The sequence below is a fragment of the Asterias amurensis genome, chromosome 6 (assembly GCF_032118995.1).
Source record: "Asterias amurensis chromosome 6, ASM3211899v1".
In the NCBI taxonomy this organism is placed as follows: Eukaryota; Metazoa; Echinodermata; class Asteroidea; order Forcipulatida; family Asteriidae; genus Asterias; species Asterias amurensis.
The window spans coordinates 5,456,249-5,478,809 of record NC_092653.1 but is presented as its reverse complement, the minus strand read 5'-3'; the positions used below and the strand labels follow the sequence as shown (position 1 = coordinate 5,478,809).

At 38.5% G+C, this 22,561-nt stretch overlaps 2 protein-coding genes across 5 annotated transcripts in view; one reads left to right on the top strand and one right to left on the bottom strand.

Annotated features, from left to right (window-relative positions):
* Window positions 1–1,395: 1,395 nt before the first annotated feature.
* LOC139938047 (RILP-like protein 1) lies at window positions 1,396–18,705 on the bottom strand. Of its 3 annotated transcripts, XM_071933402.1 has the most exons (8): window positions 18,504–18,705; window positions 17,962–18,242; window positions 14,885–15,020; window positions 11,256–11,374; window positions 9,676–9,921; window positions 8,792–8,946; window positions 6,984–7,085; window positions 1,396–3,519 (listed from the first exon to the last, which is right to left on the bottom strand). In XM_071933402.1, the coding sequence occupies exons 2-8, from the start codon at window positions 18,220–18,222 to the stop codon at window positions 2,943–2,945; spliced, it is 1,596 nt and encodes a 531-aa protein (XP_071789503.1). In that variant the 5' UTR covers window positions 18,223–18,242; window positions 18,504–18,705; the 3' UTR covers window positions 1,396–2,942. The 3 variants fall into 3 exon arrangements, with proteins under 3 accessions (XP_071789503.1, XP_071789500.1, XP_071789504.1); XM_071933399.1 differs by having other exon boundaries at window positions 17,962–18,705; XM_071933403.1 differs by lacking the exon at window positions 17,962–18,242.
* A 94-nt stretch (window positions 18,706–18,799) lies between these two features.
* LOC139938046 (ubiquitin carboxyl-terminal hydrolase 32-like) overlaps window positions 18,800–22,561 on the top strand; it is a 71,935-nt gene continuing 68,173 nt past the window's right edge. For both annotated transcript variants that reach the window (XM_071933398.1, XM_071933397.1), the window contains exon 1: window positions 18,800–19,004. In XM_071933398.1, the coding sequence (XP_071789499.1) occupies window positions 18,947–19,004 (58 nt within the window). In that variant the 5' untranslated portion in view covers window positions 18,800–18,946. The remainder of the gene's footprint in view (window positions 19,005–22,561) is intronic.

Sequence of the window (22,561 nt, the reverse complement as noted above, 5' to 3'; positions counted from 1 at the left end):
AACATTTTCAAATTGGGGGATATTTCTCACTTTCGGTTGCCACAGCAATGCATAAGTATAGGCATGTATTGCGAACTTTTGATCTGTAATATTATTTGTTAGCGCCACTCAAATCCCATTTGATTTTTGCTTTTTATTTGTTGCTGAGAATCTATATAATCATAAAATGCGGACAACTTAATGGGATCATATTGGCGCGTGGATTTCTAGACGACGCAAAATCGCCCAAAATAGGCAGTAGTGTAGTTTCATATGACCTTTGACCTTTGTTATATTGGCGGGCCAACATGATCTCAATTATTTTTCAATTGAATTCTGTTAAGGAACACTCAACTTAACCAAATACAAGAAAAAATTGATGGGATCTTGTTTGCCACAGATACAGTGATGAGAAAAGTGAATGTTGTCCCAATTTAGGCAAAAATGTGTGAAATGGCAATACTTTAGAAAATTTTCAAAAAATCTTTTGACATGCAAGATGCAGAGATCCCAAGATTCTTTTTTCATTTGTCATTAGATGAAAACTGTTCCAATACTTAGTTGCCATAAAAACAATTTTTTGTTGTTGGCGCGCGAAGTTACGGAGGTGCGAAAACGCAATATATTGGTAAAATTTGAACTTTGACCTCTATTATCTCTCTGCGCCAACGAGATCCCACGCACTTTGCACTTAAATTTGTTTTAGGGATGCAAGCTCTTTCATTTGAACTTGTTTAATTCATGGGATCCTATAGGCGCGCTGAGTTATGAGGCGTTGAAAATGGCACGAGGGCACTGTTCGTCAAAGGTTCAGGTGCGCGTAACATGACGCGCCAACGAGATCCCAACTTTTTTTTTTTACTTTTGATATAAGCCCAACTGGAGGTTTCAAAAAATGTTTTACTTTTTTTGGGATGACCTTGGCGCTGGTTTTTGTGTTTACAGGGAATGTACTATTCGTTTCTCGAGGGCTTTTTGGCCCAAACTTTGATAACTGGTAACTCCAAAACCGAAAGCGTCAGCAAACTAAAATTTTGGATTTATTCGTTTGGTATGATGGTGTATCACTCTAATTTTTTGGAAGAAGATCTGCGAACCCATAAATCACACCCCCCCCCCCCCCCCTAATTTGGTACATTCTTACAGGCAGGGACTCTTAAAGACATCAGGCCTGAAACCTTTTATTCATGCGTCACAAACTTGTGCAACAACTACATCAAGTGAGAACAATGGTCTTTGAAAAATTACCAAACGTGTCCAGTGCCTTTAACAAAATTGATGTTAATGAAATTAAATGCATGAAGAAAACAAACTTAGAAAGTCTTAACTGTCACAGTTGAGTGTGAAGTTAGTTGACCAAACTGTAAAGTTCATAAAGTTGGAAATAAACAATATTTTCCCCCAAAACTTCCCAGACCAGCATGTTAAACTCCTTAACTTCAATATTTAATATAATTTCAGAATTTTGAATAAATTATTTGGATAAAATAAAATGCTGGAAGAAAACACATGGCAAAAAACATTCACAAAATGCAGATAAATCATGCAATATAAATCAACACACCTGGGAAGGGGGATGTTAGCACAAGAGTACGTGTATATCCTAAACTTTAGTAATGTTAGTAAACAATCAAAAAGGCACTTTTTTCGGTATAAATTCTTTCAAAGAACTAATCTGGAAGGGTGTTATATATGTAAATTTTATATAACTATGTTTAAACTCTTTAAGAGCACAAGTGTAATAAAAATGTATACATGTAAAGTATCTACCTTTATAATATGAAAGCTATTCTAACTACTAGATGAATAAATATGCCCATGGCTGGATTTCATGTAGACCTTAGATTGATTTTTAGACAGGTTGGCCGCCATCTTTGATGAAACCTGAATGTGTGAAAGGCTACCACTGGCTTAGAGTCGTGCACAACACAAACCACAAACATGCAAGCGTTTTTCCATTGTTTTTTTTAACGGAGATGGTGGTCAATGACTTCATGTGCAGTCCATATACTGCAGCATAGTTTGACATCACAAAACAAATCACAATGGCAATATTGTCAACTCTTGGTTAAAACAAACATAAAAATCTGTAAAATCGAGCCCGGCCTCTTCAAAAGGCGGGAGGGAATAAAATAGGAACAAGGTGCTTTTGAAACAAAAATGAATTGGATTAAAAATATCTATAGGTAATATATTTTCTGCCTTTAAAATATGATATAATTTTATTAAGAGATGTATTATATAATATATATTATATTATAAGTAGGGTAGATGGCCTTAGCTTTTGATCCAAACCAGACCTTCTTCAGAAGCATGTGGTATTATATTATACAAGTACATGTACAGGTAAAAGCCCCAATCAGACGTCCATCGTATGTGTCGAGTTTCTTGTGTATAGTAACAATACTAAATACCGATTCTTATAATATGAAAGGGGCCAGACTATTCTGATTCCCCGGCTCCAGCCTCAGTTGGGAAACAGTGTTTTGTATGAGAGAAAAAACACCATGGCCACATAATGAAGGTCCATTAATTCTCTTCTTTGACGCAAGAGTACTGTATTTATCAATAAAGATTCAAATACGAGTGAGGGAACTATGTAAGTAGCTTCAGAACGAAAGGCGGGAACATCATGAGAATTCCAAAACTTTTTTACTCTTGAAAAAAGACACGTATGCCGAGGCAAGGTTTTAGTTCATTTCTGTTCATTTGGTTTTGAATCCCACATCAGAACGGAGCCTGGGGCAAGTGAGTTTGTGGTTATATTCCTTATGTATTATGGTTTTCCTCAATTTGTGGTTTTCATACATCATTTAACACTCAAAATTTCTTTAAATAATAAAACTGTTAATAGAATATTTCAAAAACATCACATGAATTTTAAAATTTAAGTACTTTGTTCTTAAAACAATCTTAAGTATATATTGCGGCATTTTTTGATTAGTACATTTGTTTAAAACAATTTAAACTTCAAATTCTGTATTCTCATTTTCGTTGTTATCAACTAGAACCTTTATATTTGACCCTTGACCTGTAACCTCCCCAGTTGCCTTTGGGGAGGCTACCTCTTCACAACTGACATCTGAGTTGCTATTATTACAGTTATTGCGACTGGCGGGTTGGGAATTGGGACTTCCTAAAACCGTTGGGACGGGGGTTATATCTACCAAAACCGTTGTGCGGACAGCGTCCTGGCGCTTTTGATTAAACATCGACGTCACGTCTTGGCTGACCTCCACCAAGTTATCGCTGTCCGTCCTTACAATCATCGTCATCTCTTGCTGCCTAGAGGTCTTCTTCTCTAAAATCTTGACAGGGGGTCCATGGTAGCTGCAAGATCGTTGTTCCCTGGATAGGGATTCCTCCTGGACTTCGATGGATGCGGGTGTCGGACCTGAGAGAGCTCGAGACCTCTGGTCAATATCGGCGGGGAGTGTCAGATGTGATCCTTTGGCCGGCTTTTCCAAAAACTCCCAAGTATTTTCCTCCAGGCTGGTGCTAGTTGACTTTGAGGGATTTTTCCGGAAGAGAAAGGAAAACCTGGAACAAATAAAACCGGAGAGTGAAAGTGAATTTCTCAAAATTTAAGGCAAACCTGGTAAATAATTTAACATTAATTTGCTTTAAAAAAATGCAATAAAAAAGGAACACCTGATTTTAAGCTCCAGTCACAGGTTCACCTTTTGCTAATGAAAGTAAACCACAAAATGTATCAGCAATTTGAAAATATATGCTTCTAAGTCTTTCTTGCTGAATTTTAAAACAAAATGAGCTGTGCATACATGAAATAATTAACTAGTGCATAATTTCTTTTCAAACTGTGGTTTATAATAAGACAGCAACACTCTACCAAGGATCAGACCTTTACCAAAGGCGTATAACGTGATAAAATTTGCAAGAACAAGAAAGATAGCCCAAAAGAAGAGGAAGATGTATTAAACATGCTGTAGATTAATATTTCTTAACTAAACGATCAAAATTATCAAGACAATACAATATATAAACATTTCAAATACATTTGTGCAATGTCATAAGAGGGGGTTAACAATTAACTTGGCTTCCTTGACCACCAACCAAGCTCAGGAGACATGCTTGTCAAAAAGTGTGCTCAACATTGGTACGAGTAAAATTAAAAAAATGTTCACAGATTTGCACATAAATGGAACAAAGACAGTCATCGGGGACTCAACTTCCTTTGGACATGCTATAGTTTTGATAACTGACAGTTACTTTTGATCTTGACAGTGCCAAAAAATGTTATGCCACCTCACCAATCAAATGACAAGAATACACTTGGTATTTTTTGCATTAAGTTTACTATCCAAGCATTTCGGATTTGAAGGATTGCACAAAGGTGGATGTTAGATGCATGCAGAACACTCTGCATACCAGCTGTCGATTTCACCAAACTCTTCCTAACTTAGGAATCATCTAAGGACTTAGGACGAGTAAAGTTCCGTATTCCAAGTACGTAGGATGCATTGAACCCATCCTATGTAAGAACGGGTTGCTCGTCCTAAATCGAGTTGGGATTAATCCTAGCGTTATGTGAAATCGGCTGCAGGCACACAAAGTACTTTTTTGTGCATCAAGTGCCAACACATACAAAATGGAAGATTAAGTTGTGACAAGCTTTTTCCATTGCAGTTTATCTGCATTTCTCAGAATACTGACACTTAATGCTTTGCAAGACAAACCGAATTAAAAGAGTAACAATTGCGAAATGCCAGCTTTTCTAGTTATACGTAAAAAGAGAAATAAGTACAAGTGAAGAAAATTAAAGTTACATGATCCTTGTATTTCGACCTCACCTCCCTTATGGTGACACAACACTCTTCATTCCTTTAAAGGTTGGCATGAAAACAAGCTAACGTGTTATTATAAGTAATGGTTGGTTTCAATAAAGACTACAGTCAGTTGGACTGACTCTATATTCCCTTAAGCTGGAATTCATAAAATGACAGGCCAAATTCTACCAGCATCTTTGAAACTAAAAAGAGTAAAGCCTGGTTCACACTTGCTGGGATTGCGATTGAGAAACAAATTTTGAGGGCACAGGACTGTTTCCCCAGCGAATGTTTTCCAGGAGTTCAGCACAAGTCAACTGAAAGCACACAACTTCAGGTGACAAGGGAGTTTTTTTCTTTCATTATTATCTTGGAACTTCGACACCAGATTGAGCTAACAGTTTCACAGGTTTATTATTTTATGCATATATGTAGAGATACTCCAAGAGAGAAGACTTTAAAGGAACACGTTGCCTTGGATCGGGCGAGTTGGTCTATAATAAGCGTTTGTAACCATTTATTATAAAATATACATGGTTAGAAAGATGTTGTAAAAGTAGAATACAATGATCCACACGAACATGCCTCGAACGGTTTTCCTTTTACCTCGTCAACAAGCACGGTCGGCCATTTATGGGAATTTTTTACTCCCATAAATGGCCGACGACGTTAGTTCGCAAAGTAAAAGGAGAACCACGCAATTTCGAGGCAAATTTGTGTGGATCATTGTATTCTACTTTTAAAACATCTGTCCAATCATATGCATTTTATAACAAACGGTTATAAACGCTTTTTGTACACCAACTCGACCGATCCAAGGCGACGTGTTCCTTTAAGTAGTGTCCTATCTATGCAGCCTATCGATAATTATATTTTAAAAGTTTGTGTGCTTTTGTCGCTCATTTTTTCCTCTTCAAGATATGCTTGGTCTTCTGCAGTCAACTGCCTGCTATGTATTACGTTAATCGAATACCAAGCTAAATGGTCCATTGTAAAATTTAACCTGGCCCTATAACTGTGTGGTTAGTTTGGTCACACAATGAATCCATCAAACTCAGGCATTTAGGGTTGGGGTTGCAGTTTCAGAGTGTATCCAATGATACTGGCTAGTAAATACCAAAATCATTCAAACAGTTAAGTAAAATAATGGCACATCACTGTTGAGTACTTTTGTTTGTTTCATATTTTCAATTTGGCATTTGGTAATGTTTCATGTCCAAGCGCTTAACTTTTTCATCACAATCAATTGTTTCAACCTATCTGTAGTGTAGGTTGATTGACTTTCATTAACTGTGGCTAGAAAACATTTGCATGTATGAACGCTTTGTGGGAATGTCGCAAAGTTTGGACTTGATATGATGGGGCAGTACCATTGTCTGATTGGGCAAAAAATGCCTTCTTGTCGAGCCGTGTCGCATAGCTTTGAACGTCCCCCAGCCAAGACATAAAACTCTAACCAATGGTGTACCATCTCCTTATCTGAATGATCGCACTGCACTTCACTCCATATTCAAACCATACATCTGCATACTCACACTGAGTACTTTGTGTTATCTACTTAGGAGCTAACATATCTGGCACATGTGTATTGAACCGGGGCAGCAAGCAGCTAGCAAACTGGGTGGTCAGAAAGAAAGGTAAAAAAAAACCTTTCAAGTTACCCAATGTGGTCTTTGGAAAAATAATATGGAGCCAAAAACTCTGTTTTGTTTCAGAAATGTACACATAGTATATCAACATCCATGGGTAACATTGAACAAACACAACTCAGGTTATTACTTTTCAGGACTTTTTTTAGATGAATAGGAGGTCATTTGTTGTGGGCGGTTTGCAGTCCAGCCCTTCAATGACAAAACAACACAACTGAAAAAAAATGACATTTTTAAAACAACAAATTCAGAGATGAGCTGTTTTGCCGAAAAAACAAGATGAAAGTGTAAAAAAAAGGGTCGAGATAGGACATGTCATTTTCCCATCCTTACAAAGTATGCCTTTGAAACTTACTTTTAAATAGAAAACAAAAAAACGCTCTCACAATTAACCTGAAAGTGATCTTGCATAGGAAACCAAAATGTTTGAGCCAGCCTTGGACGGGCCAAGCCGCTAAAGAGTATATAAGCTTAAGCCTCTAGCAGCTGCTACAAAGGGTTAAGAGCAATGCAGGTATCATTGAGTGTTTCAGTAGAAGAGACAGAGTGATCTTAAACTGATACGTACAATTTCTTGATGCCTGACGGCTCCCCTTTGTTCTTGCTTGCATTTGAGCCTCTCCTCTCTTGACTGTCAGCGTCACTTAAATGTCTATCATCTCGTTTGGGTCTGAAATTACAATCGTTGACAAATATGCTTTATTTTGGCACAGTACTCGGGAAGGCACTAGGGTATTGAGTGCCTTTAAAAAGGCCGTTTTATAGTTGGTTGCGCGATGGGCGCGCGATGGAAATCTTGACGCAGGATCCTAAAAGCACAGTTTTAAGTCATCGCTGAGGCCTATAAACTGTGTTTTTTATGATCGCCCGTCAAGATTTCCATCACGCAACCAAAACTGGCCCTCAATCACACAGTGGTCAATATTTAAAACAAAATGTTAATTATTATGCTTTTGGAAATCATTCGATGTTTATTTGGAAATCATTCATCGTTCAAGGTGATGGAGCATTTTTTTCCTATATCCTTACAGCAAGGATCACACCAAAATGTTATGATACAACCTGAGAATCGGCAGCCAGGGGATCACCTTAAGGAGATGCAACTTTTTTATTTCAAATATCAAGTTATAAACCACAAGGGAAAACTGACTGGGAAATGTTTGTATAATTTGGGGCTGAACAAATAAAAATGTATTACAGTGTGATTTAAACTAACAACTTCTGGTTTAACTCAGGTACGGTAGAGGTCGTTGGTTCAAATCCCACTCTTGGAACTTTGACTTGTGTTCAACGCAGAATTTACAAAGTAAGTTTCTCTTGTGGTTTAGATCAACAAATACCTGCTGCAAACAGGTGTGAACTGTGGTATACATGTACAACAGAGGTAATGACCTCACAAGATCATCAGCAAAGGTGATCATCTTTTTAAGCTTTTGTAACAATCAAGCTCTTAGGCTTTACAATAACCAGCTTAAAGGCAGTGGACACTACTGGTAATTACTAAAAATGATTATCATCATAAAACCTATTTGTTAACGAGTAATGGGCAGAGGTTGATAGTAGAAAACATTGTGAGAAACGGCTCCCTCTGAAGTGCCATAGTTTTTGAGAAAGAAGTAATTTCCCACAAATTTGATTTTGAGACCTCAAGTTTAGAATTTGAGGCGAAATCAAGCACCTGAACGCACACAACTTTGTGTAACAGGGGTGTTTTTTTCTTTCAGAGTTATCTCGCAACTCCTACGACCAATCAAGCTCAAAGTTTCACAGGTTTGTTATTTTATGCATATGTTGAAATACATCAAGTGAGAAGACTGGTCTTTGACAACTACCAATAGTGTCCACTGCCTTTAACAAACAAAACCTTCATGATCTGTCTGAGTGTAGAATAGACTACTAATCCAATCACTTATTGACATCACAACAAACAAAACCTTCATGATCTGTGTGAGTGTAGAAGTTTTCCTCCACATAGAGTCAATCACGATGAAAAGAATTAGCAAATCGCAATCTTTAAATTAGATCCGGTTATTTTTATGAATGAACTGAGTGACACTGTCTAAAACCAATATCAATCCACCCATAACAAATGAACAGCGCCCTAATTTCACTATTCGCCCAGCACTAGTTTCGAACAGTATACCGTGCTCGTCTTCAGGAGACCAAACCGGCTCTTTTCAGAGCCACCAATCCTTCAAAAGAGATTTTACTCATGGTTGTACCAGCAAGTTTACTATTCACAATTATATTTATAGTTACTCTTATTCTCCACACGATGCAAAGCTTTAAACACCACTGACCCTTCAAAACAAATTCTTTCCATCTTAAGACAACCAAATCAAACCAATACAATGTAATCAGTGAACAGAAGCCAACCTGTACTGCTCTAGTTCATCTTCTAACTCCATGACGTCCAACTTGAGTTCGTCTCTCTCTGCTAAGACGGTCTGGAGTTCATGCAATGTGAAGCGAGGTCTATCCGGATCGGACAGGTCAATGATCATCTTGCCTTTCATGTTCATAGGCTCCTCCTATCAATAGAAAATCAAAATGGGTAATTCAAAGCTAATGCAAAAGATTTCATCTCAGGTATAGAGCCTTGTCTCTCTCTGCTAGGAGGGCCTGGAGTTCATGCAGAGTGAACCGAGGTCTGTCCGGGTCTGACAGGTCAATGATCATCTTGCCTTTCATGTTCATAGGCTCCTCCTATCAATAGAAAATCAAAATGGGTAATTCAAAGCTAATGCAAAAGATTTCATCTCAGGTATAGAGCCTTGTCTCTCTCTGCTAGGAGGGCCTGGAGTTCATGCAGAGTGAACCGAGGTCTGTCCGGGTCTGACAGGTCGATGATCATCTTGCCTTTCATGTTCATAGGCTCCTCCTATCAATAGAAAATCAAAATGGGTAATTCAAAGCTAATGCAAAAGATTTCATCTCAGGTATAGAGCCTTGTCTCTCTCTGCTAGGAGGGCCTGGAGTTCATGCAGAGTGAACCGAGGTCTGTCCAGGTCGGACAAGTCGATGATCATCTTGCGTTTCATGTTCATAGGCTCTTCCTATTAAGAGAGAACCAAATGGGTGAATCAAGGTACTGCAAAAGATCAGGTCCTACCAAGGTATCAAAACCCTTTAAAGACAGTGTCACAAAGGGCAATTTTTCAGGCAACTTGGATAATTATTGTGCCAGACACTACTATAATAATAATAATACTGAACACTTGGCAAAAGTAATGTGCAACAATTTTTGACATAATTCTCACATTAGAAGCAGGTGGGACCATTCCAGTTGCACCATCCTCAGCACTCTTCTGAAGACCCTCTTTGACGACGCCGTCTCTACTGCCAGTCCCTTGATGCTCTGCCGACGTCTCCTTACCGATGGCGCTTAGCTTGGACTGCAGTTCTGACTTCTCTTGGATGAAGTTCTTGGCCATGGCGTTGAGGAGTTCGTTTTTACGTCTGAGGTTGGCGGTCACGGTCGCCAATCTATCAACATGTTGCTGCAACTGAAAAATTTATATAGGAACAGGATTTACCAAGTAGTCTCCAGAATTACGAAATAATCTACTCCACGAGATAGAGAACTCTCCCGAATTCCCAAAAATCTACTTTGCAGTAGTAGAATATACAGCAAGACAAGTTCTCAAAAGAACATAATCTACCTGACGATGACTAGAGCAAGCTAGTCGAAACGTTGAGACCAATTCAGAACTGACTCCGCGGCAGTACAGTTAATTACAATCCTATAAGCTAAAGTAGTAGTCCAGTCTAATTTCTACACCATCCGCCCTGGTAATAGTTAAAAAGCAGGACAGTTCTTTTCAGAACTGAGAAGTCTCCTGAACCTCCGATTATCTACTCCGTGGCAGTAGAATAAAGCAAGACAGTTCCCTAAGAACAACTCTACCTGGCAAGTAGATACACACATGGTGTTACCGCAAACCAAACATACATTGATACCTCACCATGCAATGCCTCAAATCCTATCTACCCAGCACACGTAAACAACCGGAAACCAAGTATACAGGGTTTACATAGTTTTACAGCAGCTACAGTTAACTGACCAGTAATGAATTATGAAAAACAAACAAAGAACAAAATCACACAGTGAAACAAGAGTTCAATGTCAAATCGAAAATTACATGGGGGTAAAAAAACTGGCATGTCATGGTGGAGTAGTTAAGAACACTCGACTTAAGCTCTGGTGTTGAAGCTCAGCAGAGTGTGAGTGTGTGTCCTGGGCCCAATTTCTTGACTCTGCTTTTATGGCAGAATTCTTTATTATTATTATTATTATTATTATTATTATTATTATTATTACCAAACTTCTGCGCTAGCTGTGCAAGCAAAGAATGCCCAATATTGTGGAATACATACCTGCACAAGCAAAAATTCCCCACTAACCCGTGAAATACACTTGACGTATGTAAGCACGGAATTCCCGATTCTTTGCTCACGGTGAGCATTGCCATGAAAATGGGCCCTGATCTTGGTGCTTAATGACCCCTCTCCCTTTAAAAAATGCCTCCATCTACAACTCACGCTTTACATCTCTCTCTCTAGTAGACATGGCATTTACCCCTGATCTCCTCCTCAAGTTATAGACCGTATTGAATAACCCCCTTTTTGCTATGAAACCATATGCGCAAACGGACTTTACATAATCTACCCAATTTCACGCTTTAAATCCATGGTTTTAAAATGCTGTTCCCTGTGAAGCAAGTCACTTTCCAACCATGAACACAATGAAATAAGCAATAAATATCCCCTATAAAATTTTGGTTCTTTTTATTACGAGCAAAAGTTATGAATTTTAATGAGGAATGAAGTAGAGACTTACAGCGTCAACCTCCAAAGTTCTTGTCCTAAGCTCATCATCTTTGGTTCTTACGAGATCTCTTTGAGCATCCACCGTCTCCTTGAGCTGGTAAAGAACCTGTAAAGCCTCCTTCTCATGAGCTGTAAAGAGAATTTTTTTTTTTTTTGAGGGCGAGATTCTGTCAATAATATTTAAAAGGACAAATGGAAAAAAAGCCCAATTCAGATTTTTAAAAATTTTATATAAGTTAATTTCTTGGTAAATTAAGGGGGGTGTTCACATTTAAAAGTTTCAAAGGCATGGATGTGAATATCACAGGCAGTAGTTAAAAGCAGGAGGTCAGTTCTTTTTAGGACAGTTCTTTTCAGAACTGAGAAGTCTCCCGCACTGTCTTGTCATATATTCTACTCCAAGGTAGTAGAATATATGACAAGACAGTTCTCTAAAGAACAAACTCTACCTGGCAAGTAGATACACACATGGCGTTACCGCAAACCAAATATATATTGATACCTCACAATGGAATGCCTCAAATCAAATATGTCCTATCTTGGCCTCTTTTTACACTTTAGTCCTGTTTTTATGACTAACATATTTCTATAGACCTACTTGCTTTTCTCAATATGTAGGTTTTAAGTTCTCCCCCCACGGCGCACGTGTGCCTTTCTGCACAACTCTGCCACGCTGGCCAAGCATACGCGCATGCATGTCGGACTTTATAGTGTTGGACTTTTGGTTGTGCAATGGGTTGTGATTGGTCAATTTGCAATGGGGCGGAGCTTAAGGGCCTTGTCACACGTGGCAACTTTTACAGGCAACTTGGAGGCAACCAACTGCAGTGCATGCTGCAGGACCACTTCGGTAGCACACGGGTAATTCTTTTAACAATGTCTTACGGTCCACAAGAAGAATAGGTGAACATTCAGATGTGAATGCCGTTTCTTCTTGGAGATTGCCTGGAACTGGTTGCCTGTAAATTGCCTCGTGTGATATGGCCCTAATGGATCGGTCTATTTCATGAATGCCTGACAAACACATGATCACAACGCAGGCTGCATAATGTATCCTCTCGTTCACAACCATACATGAAGTGGATGATATTGAATGTTCAAACAGTTTGGGCTGTTACAAGTACAGATGGATTGTACATGAAGTCATTGACCACCATTTTTGATGAAGAACAATGGAAACATGTACTCATTTAGGCACTGCACACAACTCTCAGCCGGGTCATTCCGTGTCAATTCAACACGCTTTTGGACCTGACCCTCACGGATTTAAATGAAATTCGGTGTGCTGATTGGACTCCCTGAGAAATGCCCAAATCCCAAATTTTATGTAATTCGGATCATTATTTTGGGAGATACGGCTTAACGAACTTTTGACTAATTAGCATGACCTGCTATGTTTGGACAATCATATCTCCAAAAGTAAAACACCTACAAAGATAATACTTACATCATTTTGAAGCTCTTGACATGGCCCACATTTGATAACATAAAATCAAAAAATTTCCACGCACCATCAAAAAAATACGCAAAAGTTTGACCTTTGACCTTGATTTGCGAAAATGCGTATTTTTCAAAATGCGTAATTATTTTATAAATGCAAGTTTAAGATGTAAGCAACAATATTCTGAAAAATTGTGATGGGCACTCTTACAGTTTTTTTGTTATGATTTTTTTAACATTGGCTAACAAGGCCAAAACTATAAAAACGCATTGGACGTACATGTACGTACATGTATGTACATGTACATGTACAGTATTATGTGTAGTTATGTGTACATGATACATGTACATTAGAAATTCAAAGATAATCATTCACATTTTGAGTTTCACATTTTGATGTTAGTACGAACACAAACTGAATGCACTCCACTAGATCCGGCAAGGATGCACTGCTTCAGCCCAAGTTCAGCAAATTTTCAGCAAAACTTTCAGGAGGATTGTTTCCTTGAAAAGTTCAAACACTTCTTTCAGATTACAAAGAACAAGATGTTTCTGGAGATGTTTCTTCTCACCATCAACAGTAACCGACACAAAGTCTTTCATCCCTGGCATTTGTCTGCTGACGGACTCGAACAAGTAAAAGTCTCTCACAGTTTGCACCATTTTTAATGAAAGAGATTTCCAGCGCTAGGATTTGGAATGGAAAGCATTCCCTGCTAATTCACCAGTTTCTTTGCTTTTCTTGGCATGTAGTTTGATGCTCCAAAAATAAACTGCTATTCTTTTGATACTCCAACTCACTGGTAAGACGGTCAAGACTTGAACTTTTTCACTTTTCTTGGTCAAGGAATGAAATTTTTGTTTCAACTGACTTATCATCTTACTTTCATCATCACCGAACTGTTTTCCTGGAGCAGTTTCCAGTTTCTACTTAATTGTTGTCTCTATTCTCTTAACTTTGTTTTCCATGTAACTTCCATGAGCTTTCTTCTTACTTATGATAGGAGATACAACCAATAATTGTCATAGCCTCATTGATAATGTTAATGTCGGTATTTGGCTGCACAAAAACATCCTGATGTGCAGATGACATTGATGGTGCCTGAACTTCTGGATCACTGCTAGAACTTTCAGTTGTTGAGAATATTTTCTCAGGCGACAATTCAGATATCTTCTTGCGATAGCCGGTGCATAAACTGTGCTCGAGTGAAATGAAGACTTGGATGCTCCAATATAAACCTTTATGATACCTGCTTTAAGCCTGCTTTTTTTCTTGCTGTGTGATTTAAATGGGTCACAACACATTTTTCTCTATGATCCATCCTCCAGGGAATTGACTTTTAAAGCACTAAATGTGAATACTCTGACACTGTACATGTACAGTGTACAGAGTATTCACATTGTATTGTATTTACATGTATACAGTACATGTATGTCTGATACACAGTGTCTCCTATATTAAATCAAGGGGATGAAATGAATTAGCTCATTAAGTCATGTCATGAAACAAACTTTTGGACTCCACATTATTACCAGGGTGACATGGTTTTTAATGTGCGTGTACACACTACCACACAATACTCTGTACACTGTACATTGTGTATGTTGTACAATGCGTTTTTATGGTTTTGGCCTTGATAGCCAATGTTAAAAAAATCATAACAAAAAAACTGTAAGAGTGCCCATCACATTTTTTCAGAATATTGTTGCTTACATCTTAAACTTGCATTTATAAAATAATTACGCATTTTGAAAAATACGCATTTTCGCAAATCAAGGTCAAAGGTCAAATTTTTGCGTATTTTTTCGGTGGTGCGTGGAAATTTTTTGATTTTATGTTATCAAATGTGGGCCATGTCAAGAGCTTCAAAATGATGTAAATATTATCTCTGTAGGTGTTTTACTTTTGGAGATATGATTGTCCAAACATAGCAGGTCATGCTAATTAGTCAAAAGTTCGTTAAGCCGTATCTCCCAAAATAATGATCCGAATTACATAAAATTTGGGATTTGGGCGTTTCTCAGGGAGTCCAATCAGCACACCGAATTTCATATAAATCCGTGAGGGTCAGGTCCAAAAGCGTGTTGAATTGACACGGAATGACCCAGCCAATGATAGATAGCGTGCATGTTTCATCAACAATGGCAGCCAATGCAAGGGGTAAATTGTAAAAGAGTGTCACTCATGAAAATCTGTACCTTTTTCTCTGTCGACGATTCCTTCTTTCTCACTGAGCTGTGATTTCAACCTTTGGTTATCCCTCTGCAGTTCAGTAGCCATTGCCATCCAGTCTCGGATCTCCTTCTGCCTCTGAGCGTCAAGCTCCTTCACATTCTGAAGGTGGAAGAAGTAAAAAACGAAACACTAAATGATCAGTTTGGATAGGATGTTATACTTTGGGTACAGTGTAATCAGGGCTTGAGTTTGGGAAGAATATTCCAGGCCTGTATCCTTTGTTTTTGAAAAGGCAAGGGCACCAAGGCATTTTCTCTTTGGCAAAGGGCACCCTATGAGGAAATTGTAATTTCTACTGGAGCATTTCAAGTGCACCAAGGCAATGGCAAGGGGCAACGGAGGTGATTGCCTCCGTTGCCTCCGTGAAGTATCAGGTCTGAAATTCACAAGACTGCAGCTGTTGCTTTCACCAAACTCTTCCTAACTTAGGATTAATCTTTGGACTTAGGACGAGTTAATTTCCATTTCCATAGATGTTAGGATGCATTGAACCCATCCCGAGTTAGAATGAGTAACTAGGATTAATCCTAGCCAGTAACTAGGATTAATCCTAGCATTAATCTAAATGAGTTGAACATGCACTAAAAGAAGATATATCTCTACACCGATGTGTGTGAGCACTGTATTCTCAGTACTTTCCCGAGTCCTGTGAAAAAATATCACAGGCATGTTACTCGGGTGGGATTCGAACCCAAGGCCCTTGCAATTCCACGACCCTTGCAATTCCAGAGCAGTGTAACATGCCTGTGATATTTTTTCACAGGACTCGGGAAGTACTGAGTATTCAAACACACATCAGTGTATGGGTAAAAAAAAAAAAAATTAACATCTATTAAGATCTATCTCATTTGTCTTATTTTATGTGTACTCTGTATGCGTACATAATTGAAAGATATCAGATTCATACTTTAGCCAACATACTTTCACAAAGATATTACACATTGCCCAAGGTACTACTGGTTGATAAACACAGAACCACCGCACTTGTCTGTTCTCAAGTTTACTGGCCCGACTCTAAAGTCACTGGCCTCATGGCCAGTGTTAATTTTGAGCTCTGGTAATGGGTAATTAGTGCATGTAAACGAAACCACCACTTATCATCATGGAAGAGTAGCGGTTTACCTTGTAGTGTTTCTGTTTCATTGCAAGCAAGGGTTTCCTTGGGCTTCTGAGCTAATACAGTGATTAAGTTTGCTTTAAATTTATATGAGGCACCCCTGAGCTCGATTTCACAAAGCACCAAGATTCATCTTAAGATGAGGTTGTCAGTATTGCCATAGTGATTTGTATTGTGACATATCACACTTTGCTTAGCAATTAAGACTGATACCAAGTTAAAGCCATTGGACACTTTTGGTAAACAGTATTGTCCAAGGCCCACACTTTGTGTATCACAACTTATATAAAATAACAAACCTGTGAAAACTTAAGCTCAATCAGTCATCAAAGTCGGGAGAAAATAACGGGAAAACCCACCCTCGTTTCACGGTGTCATGACATGTGTTAAAAATAAATCCGTAAATCTCGATATCAAGAATTGATTTTGTTTTAATGTTTTCTCGAAAAGTAAAGCATTTCATGGAATAATATTTCAAGAGAAGTCTTTCACCATTTCCTTCTGTAAGCCCTGTAAGTTATTTGTAAATCTGTGAACTTTTAATTTTTGTTATGTTCTGAAAGTGTCCAAGATGAGGTTGTCAGTATTGCCATAGTGATTTGTATTGTGACATCACACTTTGCTTAGCAATTAAGACTGATACTAAGTTAAGATCAATCTAATTCACTGTGCATCAATTTAGCCTTCGTTTGATAACCAGAAAGGAGTGTTCAGCCCCTAAGCCTTTTAACCAACATACTTCACTAGCCGAATTAAACCCCATCCCAAACTCAACGGCCACAAAAACAGTTTCTTGATTGAATTCAGTTATCGTCTCATATCTTTCCTCTCCAATCATTCCCTGCTCTCAAGTGCTCCCATCAACTTCTTGTCTCATTACACTCATCTCAGTTTCCACCCTTATTACAAGCCAATGTTCATCTTTAATTAATCCTCCTCCTCCCGGCCAACTCTTCTTCCACAAGTCATCTTCTCTTTCCTCTCCTTAAATACTTCTGCCGCAATCCTCTCAACCTGTTCCTTTTCATCTTCCTCTCGCCTCCATCTCATATTAATCATCATCTCTTGATCCTTCTTGAATCACTGCCTCCTCTTTCATCCCATCTTTTCCTTATAAATTACACTTTAAAGAAGCAACTTCACCGACAAATTCTCATCTGTTACTACCAGGGCCCAAATTTAAAGAGCTGCTTTAAAAGCACAAAAAGTAGCTGAAGCATAACAAAATATGCTCAGCAGAATAAGGTAAGCAGCCAAACTACTATGCCATGAGTGTAATTTGTAGCTGGTATCCTGCTAATTTCTGCTAAGCAGAAAATTGTTTATAAAGCAATATTTTCTGCTGACTAAGCAGCTTAATGAAATTGGCCCCTGGATGCAAACAAATTTATAAGTTAAAACTAAAAGTTTGGTTGATTAAATCAGCCGGAATACTAGGGTTTATGCCAAGGAGTGACAAGGGTGGACTTCACAAAGAGTCAAGACTATAACTCGTCCTAACTTAGACTTTGAGCTTTTACTTCTAGGACTAGTCCTAGTTTAGGAATCTTTGTGAAATCGACCCCAGGGCCCCATTTCATGAAGCCGTTATTTGAGCAGAAAATACTGCTTGACGAAAAATTGATTGGGGCACCAGTCATGACATTGAAACTTATAAATGTAATTTCGGCCGGTAATGTGTTTCTGCTAAGCAACACTTTTCTGTGCTTAGCAAGATTTTGTGCTTACACGCTTAACTGTTACTTTCAGGCAGGCACATTTAAGGTATAATTCTTTAATACAGATCTGTGTACACTCTTTGTGCCTGCCAACATCTGACCTATCAGACCTATTTGACCTTTTGAATATTTGAATATTTGACCATTTGTCTCGTTATAATTCCCACATTATCTTGGATACCCGGCGATAAACAAGAAAACTTGCCACGATCAGTCGCAGGTTATCTTCAGTTGCAATAGCGCCCTCTTGCTTCACCCGTCTCAACTCTTCCTGCATCTTGTGCAGTTCGCTGTTCTCATTTTCCCGTTGTTTTACGCACGTCTCCAGTTGCTCAAGGACGCTGATAACTTTGGGCATCACCTCCGCCACCAAGTCACTCCCGACCGCATCAATGAGTTTCTCTAAATCTCTGCCGATTGCAGCGGCGGATTCGTAGACTCCGATCACTGTGATGTCGGTACTCATTATTGCGATTTATAATGGTTCTATAACAAAAAAACTTCTGGAAATGTCAAAATCTTGAAACAGAGTTGCACTTGCATCCATTCAGCCAATGAAATGCTCAGTTTTTGTACCTCCATAATGATGATGATGATGATGAAATATTGCTCTTTTTATCACATCGTTTGTGACATTTACTGCTTGCTGCACCAACACTCAATTTTTTGACTTGTTGAAGAGAATGCCATTATCAAACTTTTAAAAACCAAAATCTACATGTTCACCATGTTCTTTAAATGTAGCACCTTAACTTCAGCATTTTCCGGTCCTTAGGCTTAGCAAAACCGCAGAAGTTCTATCGTTTCCAAGCATGGAAAAGCAATCAAAAAGTGTGACACCGAGTTTGACGTGTTGACAAACAAAGCATGCATGCTGCATATCCGCATGCGCTTCACGTGTGCGTGTCCTAAATCAGTGACTTTTATTAGTTCCTTTGGAAATTTCCCCAGCAAGCAGCGCGCATTCACGCACACGCAGTAATCTCCGAGTGATGCGCAGTTCGATTGGAGCGTACACAGCGCCTCCGCGCACACACGCACAACAATCCGCCTAAATCATGTGACTATCTGAAAAATAGTGTAGTAAGCCAACATGGCGGCTATTTCACAGTCAGCATGTAGAGCGATGGTGTAAAAACAACTGTGTATTTTGTCGAGTCGTAGAACTCAGAAACTTTGTATATTTCAGCATGGGAAATAAGGAGAGTCGGCCCTCAATTATACCGTATGAGGACGCAATAAAACGAGGTTTGTACCATTATTTGCAGCGATTTTTGTCGTGGGGGTGTAACTGGTATTTTGCCGTTTTCCCAGGCAGATGATGTGCGTGACGTCGTGTGTGTGTGGTGACTCGTCGTAGTCGTTTTGTAAATACGGCAACAGTTTAACTCAACAGTGCACTGTTGTATAGTGTAGGTTGGGTTGTGGCCAATGCTCCTGTTGTAATGTTACTGTCTGTCTGTACTGCCATATTTTGTTTGTAATATAATGTTAATGTCTGTACGGTAGTGTTGACAGGCAGTTGACAATGTCATCTGGCCATGGTTGACCTTGCCTTGTTTACTCACTCACATTCACAACATGGAACATGGAGTGGAGGTAGATCCTCCATGCTCAGTCACATGATTGATACGATGGTCACACGGAAAGTTATCCAGTCACACCGTACCACCAACAATACTGATCTGTGGTTGTTTACACTACACTTTTTGAAAGAGTGACTTCTCCAGTTGTAGTTTGTACACAACCTGCACTGCCCCTACAGAGAGAACAGGGAACGATTTTGTCCAGCATGAGCCTTTTTCTTTTTTTGCATAGCAAAATATTTGACTGATCATACATTGTATTTATTTTATGTAAATGCTGAATCTTAATCATGTTAAAGCCATTGGACCCTTTCGGTACAGAAAAAAAAAAAGTTCACAGATTTACAAATAATTTACAGGGTTTACAGAAGGTAATGGTGAAAGACTTCTCTTGAAATACTAGTCCATGAAATGCTTTACTTTTTGAGAAAACGGTAAGACAATATAAATTCACGTTAACGAGAATTACGGAGTTGTTATAAACACATGTCATGACACGGCGAAACGCGCGAAAACAGGAGTGGGTTTTCCCGTTATTTTCTCCCGACTCCGATGTCCGATTGAGCCATAATTTCCACAGGATTGTTATTTTATATATAAGTTGTGATACAGGAAGTGTGGGACTTGGACAATACTGTTTACCGAAAGTGTATAATGGCTTTAATATTGAATAGCAAATGGTGATTTTTAAAGTAGCAACTAATAGTAGACACATCATTGTGTCGCATTGTCGAAGGCCTCACAAATCACTGTTCCTTATTTTGATAGTCGCAATTGAAATCAACAAGATTTGCACAAAATCCCTTCATGACAAGACTAAAGTGCCCTTCGTTATTTAAAACATAACAAATCAATTTACATCATACATGTGATGAAGTTAAGTTGGTTGGTCTCTTGATTGAAAACTTTCAAGTGAGTTTATTTTTCCATTGATTCAAGTAAAATTCGAGATAAAATGACAAAAGCTTTCTTATATTTTTCTAGTACCTTCTTGTATTGTGCATGACCATGATTACAATACAACCATGCAAAGTGGGATGTTTTTGTAGAACACTTTAACAGAAAACCTGCAACTTTGTGAAAGGCTCTCCTTTGAAGTTAAACAAGCCTGAAACGCATCAGTTGGTGTAGCTGTAGCTTCTGGAGTTGTGGGAACATTCTGCAATTGAGTAGTTTTTCAACATGAGCGGTTTGCAATAGATGGATTGCACATCATATACATGTAGCGTCATCGACCGCTGTATTCGATTATAAACAAATCAAAAAGTGCATGTGTTTGTGCTGCACACAACTCAAATAGCCTTTCACACAAATAGCCTTTCACATGGTAACTTCGCGAAGGCTTAAAACGTGAGGTTTTAAAACACAATTTTCTGACGTTCAAGTGGAACGTGCAGCTAAACCTCCCTATTGTAGTTCCATATAACTTGGCCACGCCCATTGAATGGTTCAGTTTTTCAACTTGAAAATATTATCACCATTGCACTCATTTATCTAATCTTTTACAATCATTGCTTGTACGTGCTCCACCAACAGACCATTGTCTATCATCAGTTTTATACACCAAGTGACAGGGTCAAAGCATCTTTCACTAATTAATGTGTCTGATTCCTGAACACGGTTCCTTTTTTAGTTAGTCATTTTGCAACCTAACAATTCTAAGCCACGTGTTTAATTTTTGTCCTACTGATGATAATTAATGACATAGTCAAATAACAAAGAAGACCAAAATCAAAGTTCAGCCCAGAAGTTGGCCGATGACACAAAATGCTGTTTGGTGTTTGATGTCCACAAGATTGTATTGGGTATCAGCCTGGAATTTGATGATTACATGTAAGCAAGATGGGGGGGTTGTTGTGTTATCATGTATGATGTACATTATGGTAGTCGCTGTGTGTGTGTTCCAATGAAAACTAGGCAAATTTATGCAGTACACTCTGAAGGCAAAATTGTTCTTGTTTCGTTAGTTTAAAGCTGCAGTGTTGTGGCCATACAGTGAAGGGCCAAAGCAAAGGTACATGTACAATGTAAGGTCCTTTTATCACACGACCCTGACCCTGCAAGGTTTTAAACAAACGTTCAAGAACGGGCCGGACATAGCATTTTTATTCCCATTCATAATGCCCTTTTCGTTAAAAAGCGTAAAAATTATGTTGGAAAAAAAGCTATCTAAAATTTGTTGTACGTTTAAGCTTTTAGTTTTTGTCATGCTGTCATGCCTCGTTTCGCAAAGTGTCCTTATGTGACACTCAATACATAGCTGTACATTGATTACCAGTGTACTAATATTGCATTACCCGTAAATATTGCCAAGCTTACACAAAGCTTGCGCGCCACACCCATGTTTAAACACTTAGTCTTGTTTATCACGTGCTCATAACGAAACTGCCTGCAGTATTTATAAATGTATAAATAACACTTGTATCTAGGTCGTTTAGCGTTATCTGTGCCAAAAGCTATGATTCCAGTAGACCTACAGGTGGATCTGTTGACTTTATCAAATTTCAACACTTTCAAATCCTCTCCCCTTTCATTCACACTGTCCAACAAGAACTAGTAGTTCTGTTCATACATGTATGTCTATGTGTCCCCTGAGCAGGGGTTGTTTTGACAATGGTCGAGCGCTCTACGCTAGTCAACGCCAGATTGAAATGTTGTAGTGTGAAAGGGTCTGTCAAACAAACATAGGTTGGACCCATATGTGCGAACAAGTGATTTTTTTTTGTAGTGTAAAAAGGTTGTTTTATTTCTTGTATTGATACCTGTTTATGTTGAGTCTGATCCTTCTTGTAATCAAGAAAGGCAATCCACACACAAATTTATTGGATAAGAGTTGTTTCCAAAGTATTTTTTTATTTGACACCGGCATTGCACATAATCCAGTAAAAATAAAAAACTAACATAGTAATTAAGCTTTCTATATAAAAAGAGAACAAAAGATTAATTCAAGGGATTCCATGCCATTTTCAATTTGCAAAGAGCACTTCCAAAAAAGGGGTGGGGCAATAGTAGAAAAGGCTTAAATGATCAGCTTGTGGCTCAAAATACTGACGTCAGCGTTGTTGAGAAATCACTGGTTGCAGGAAGTTCAGCCAGTTGAGATGGCCAAAGATAACTCTAAATATTTTGTATTGAGATACATGTCTCACCCTATATACCTATTTCTTGGGCTGAAACAGGGTTACCCCCTTTCACAGTCCATAAGGATGTAGGCATGGG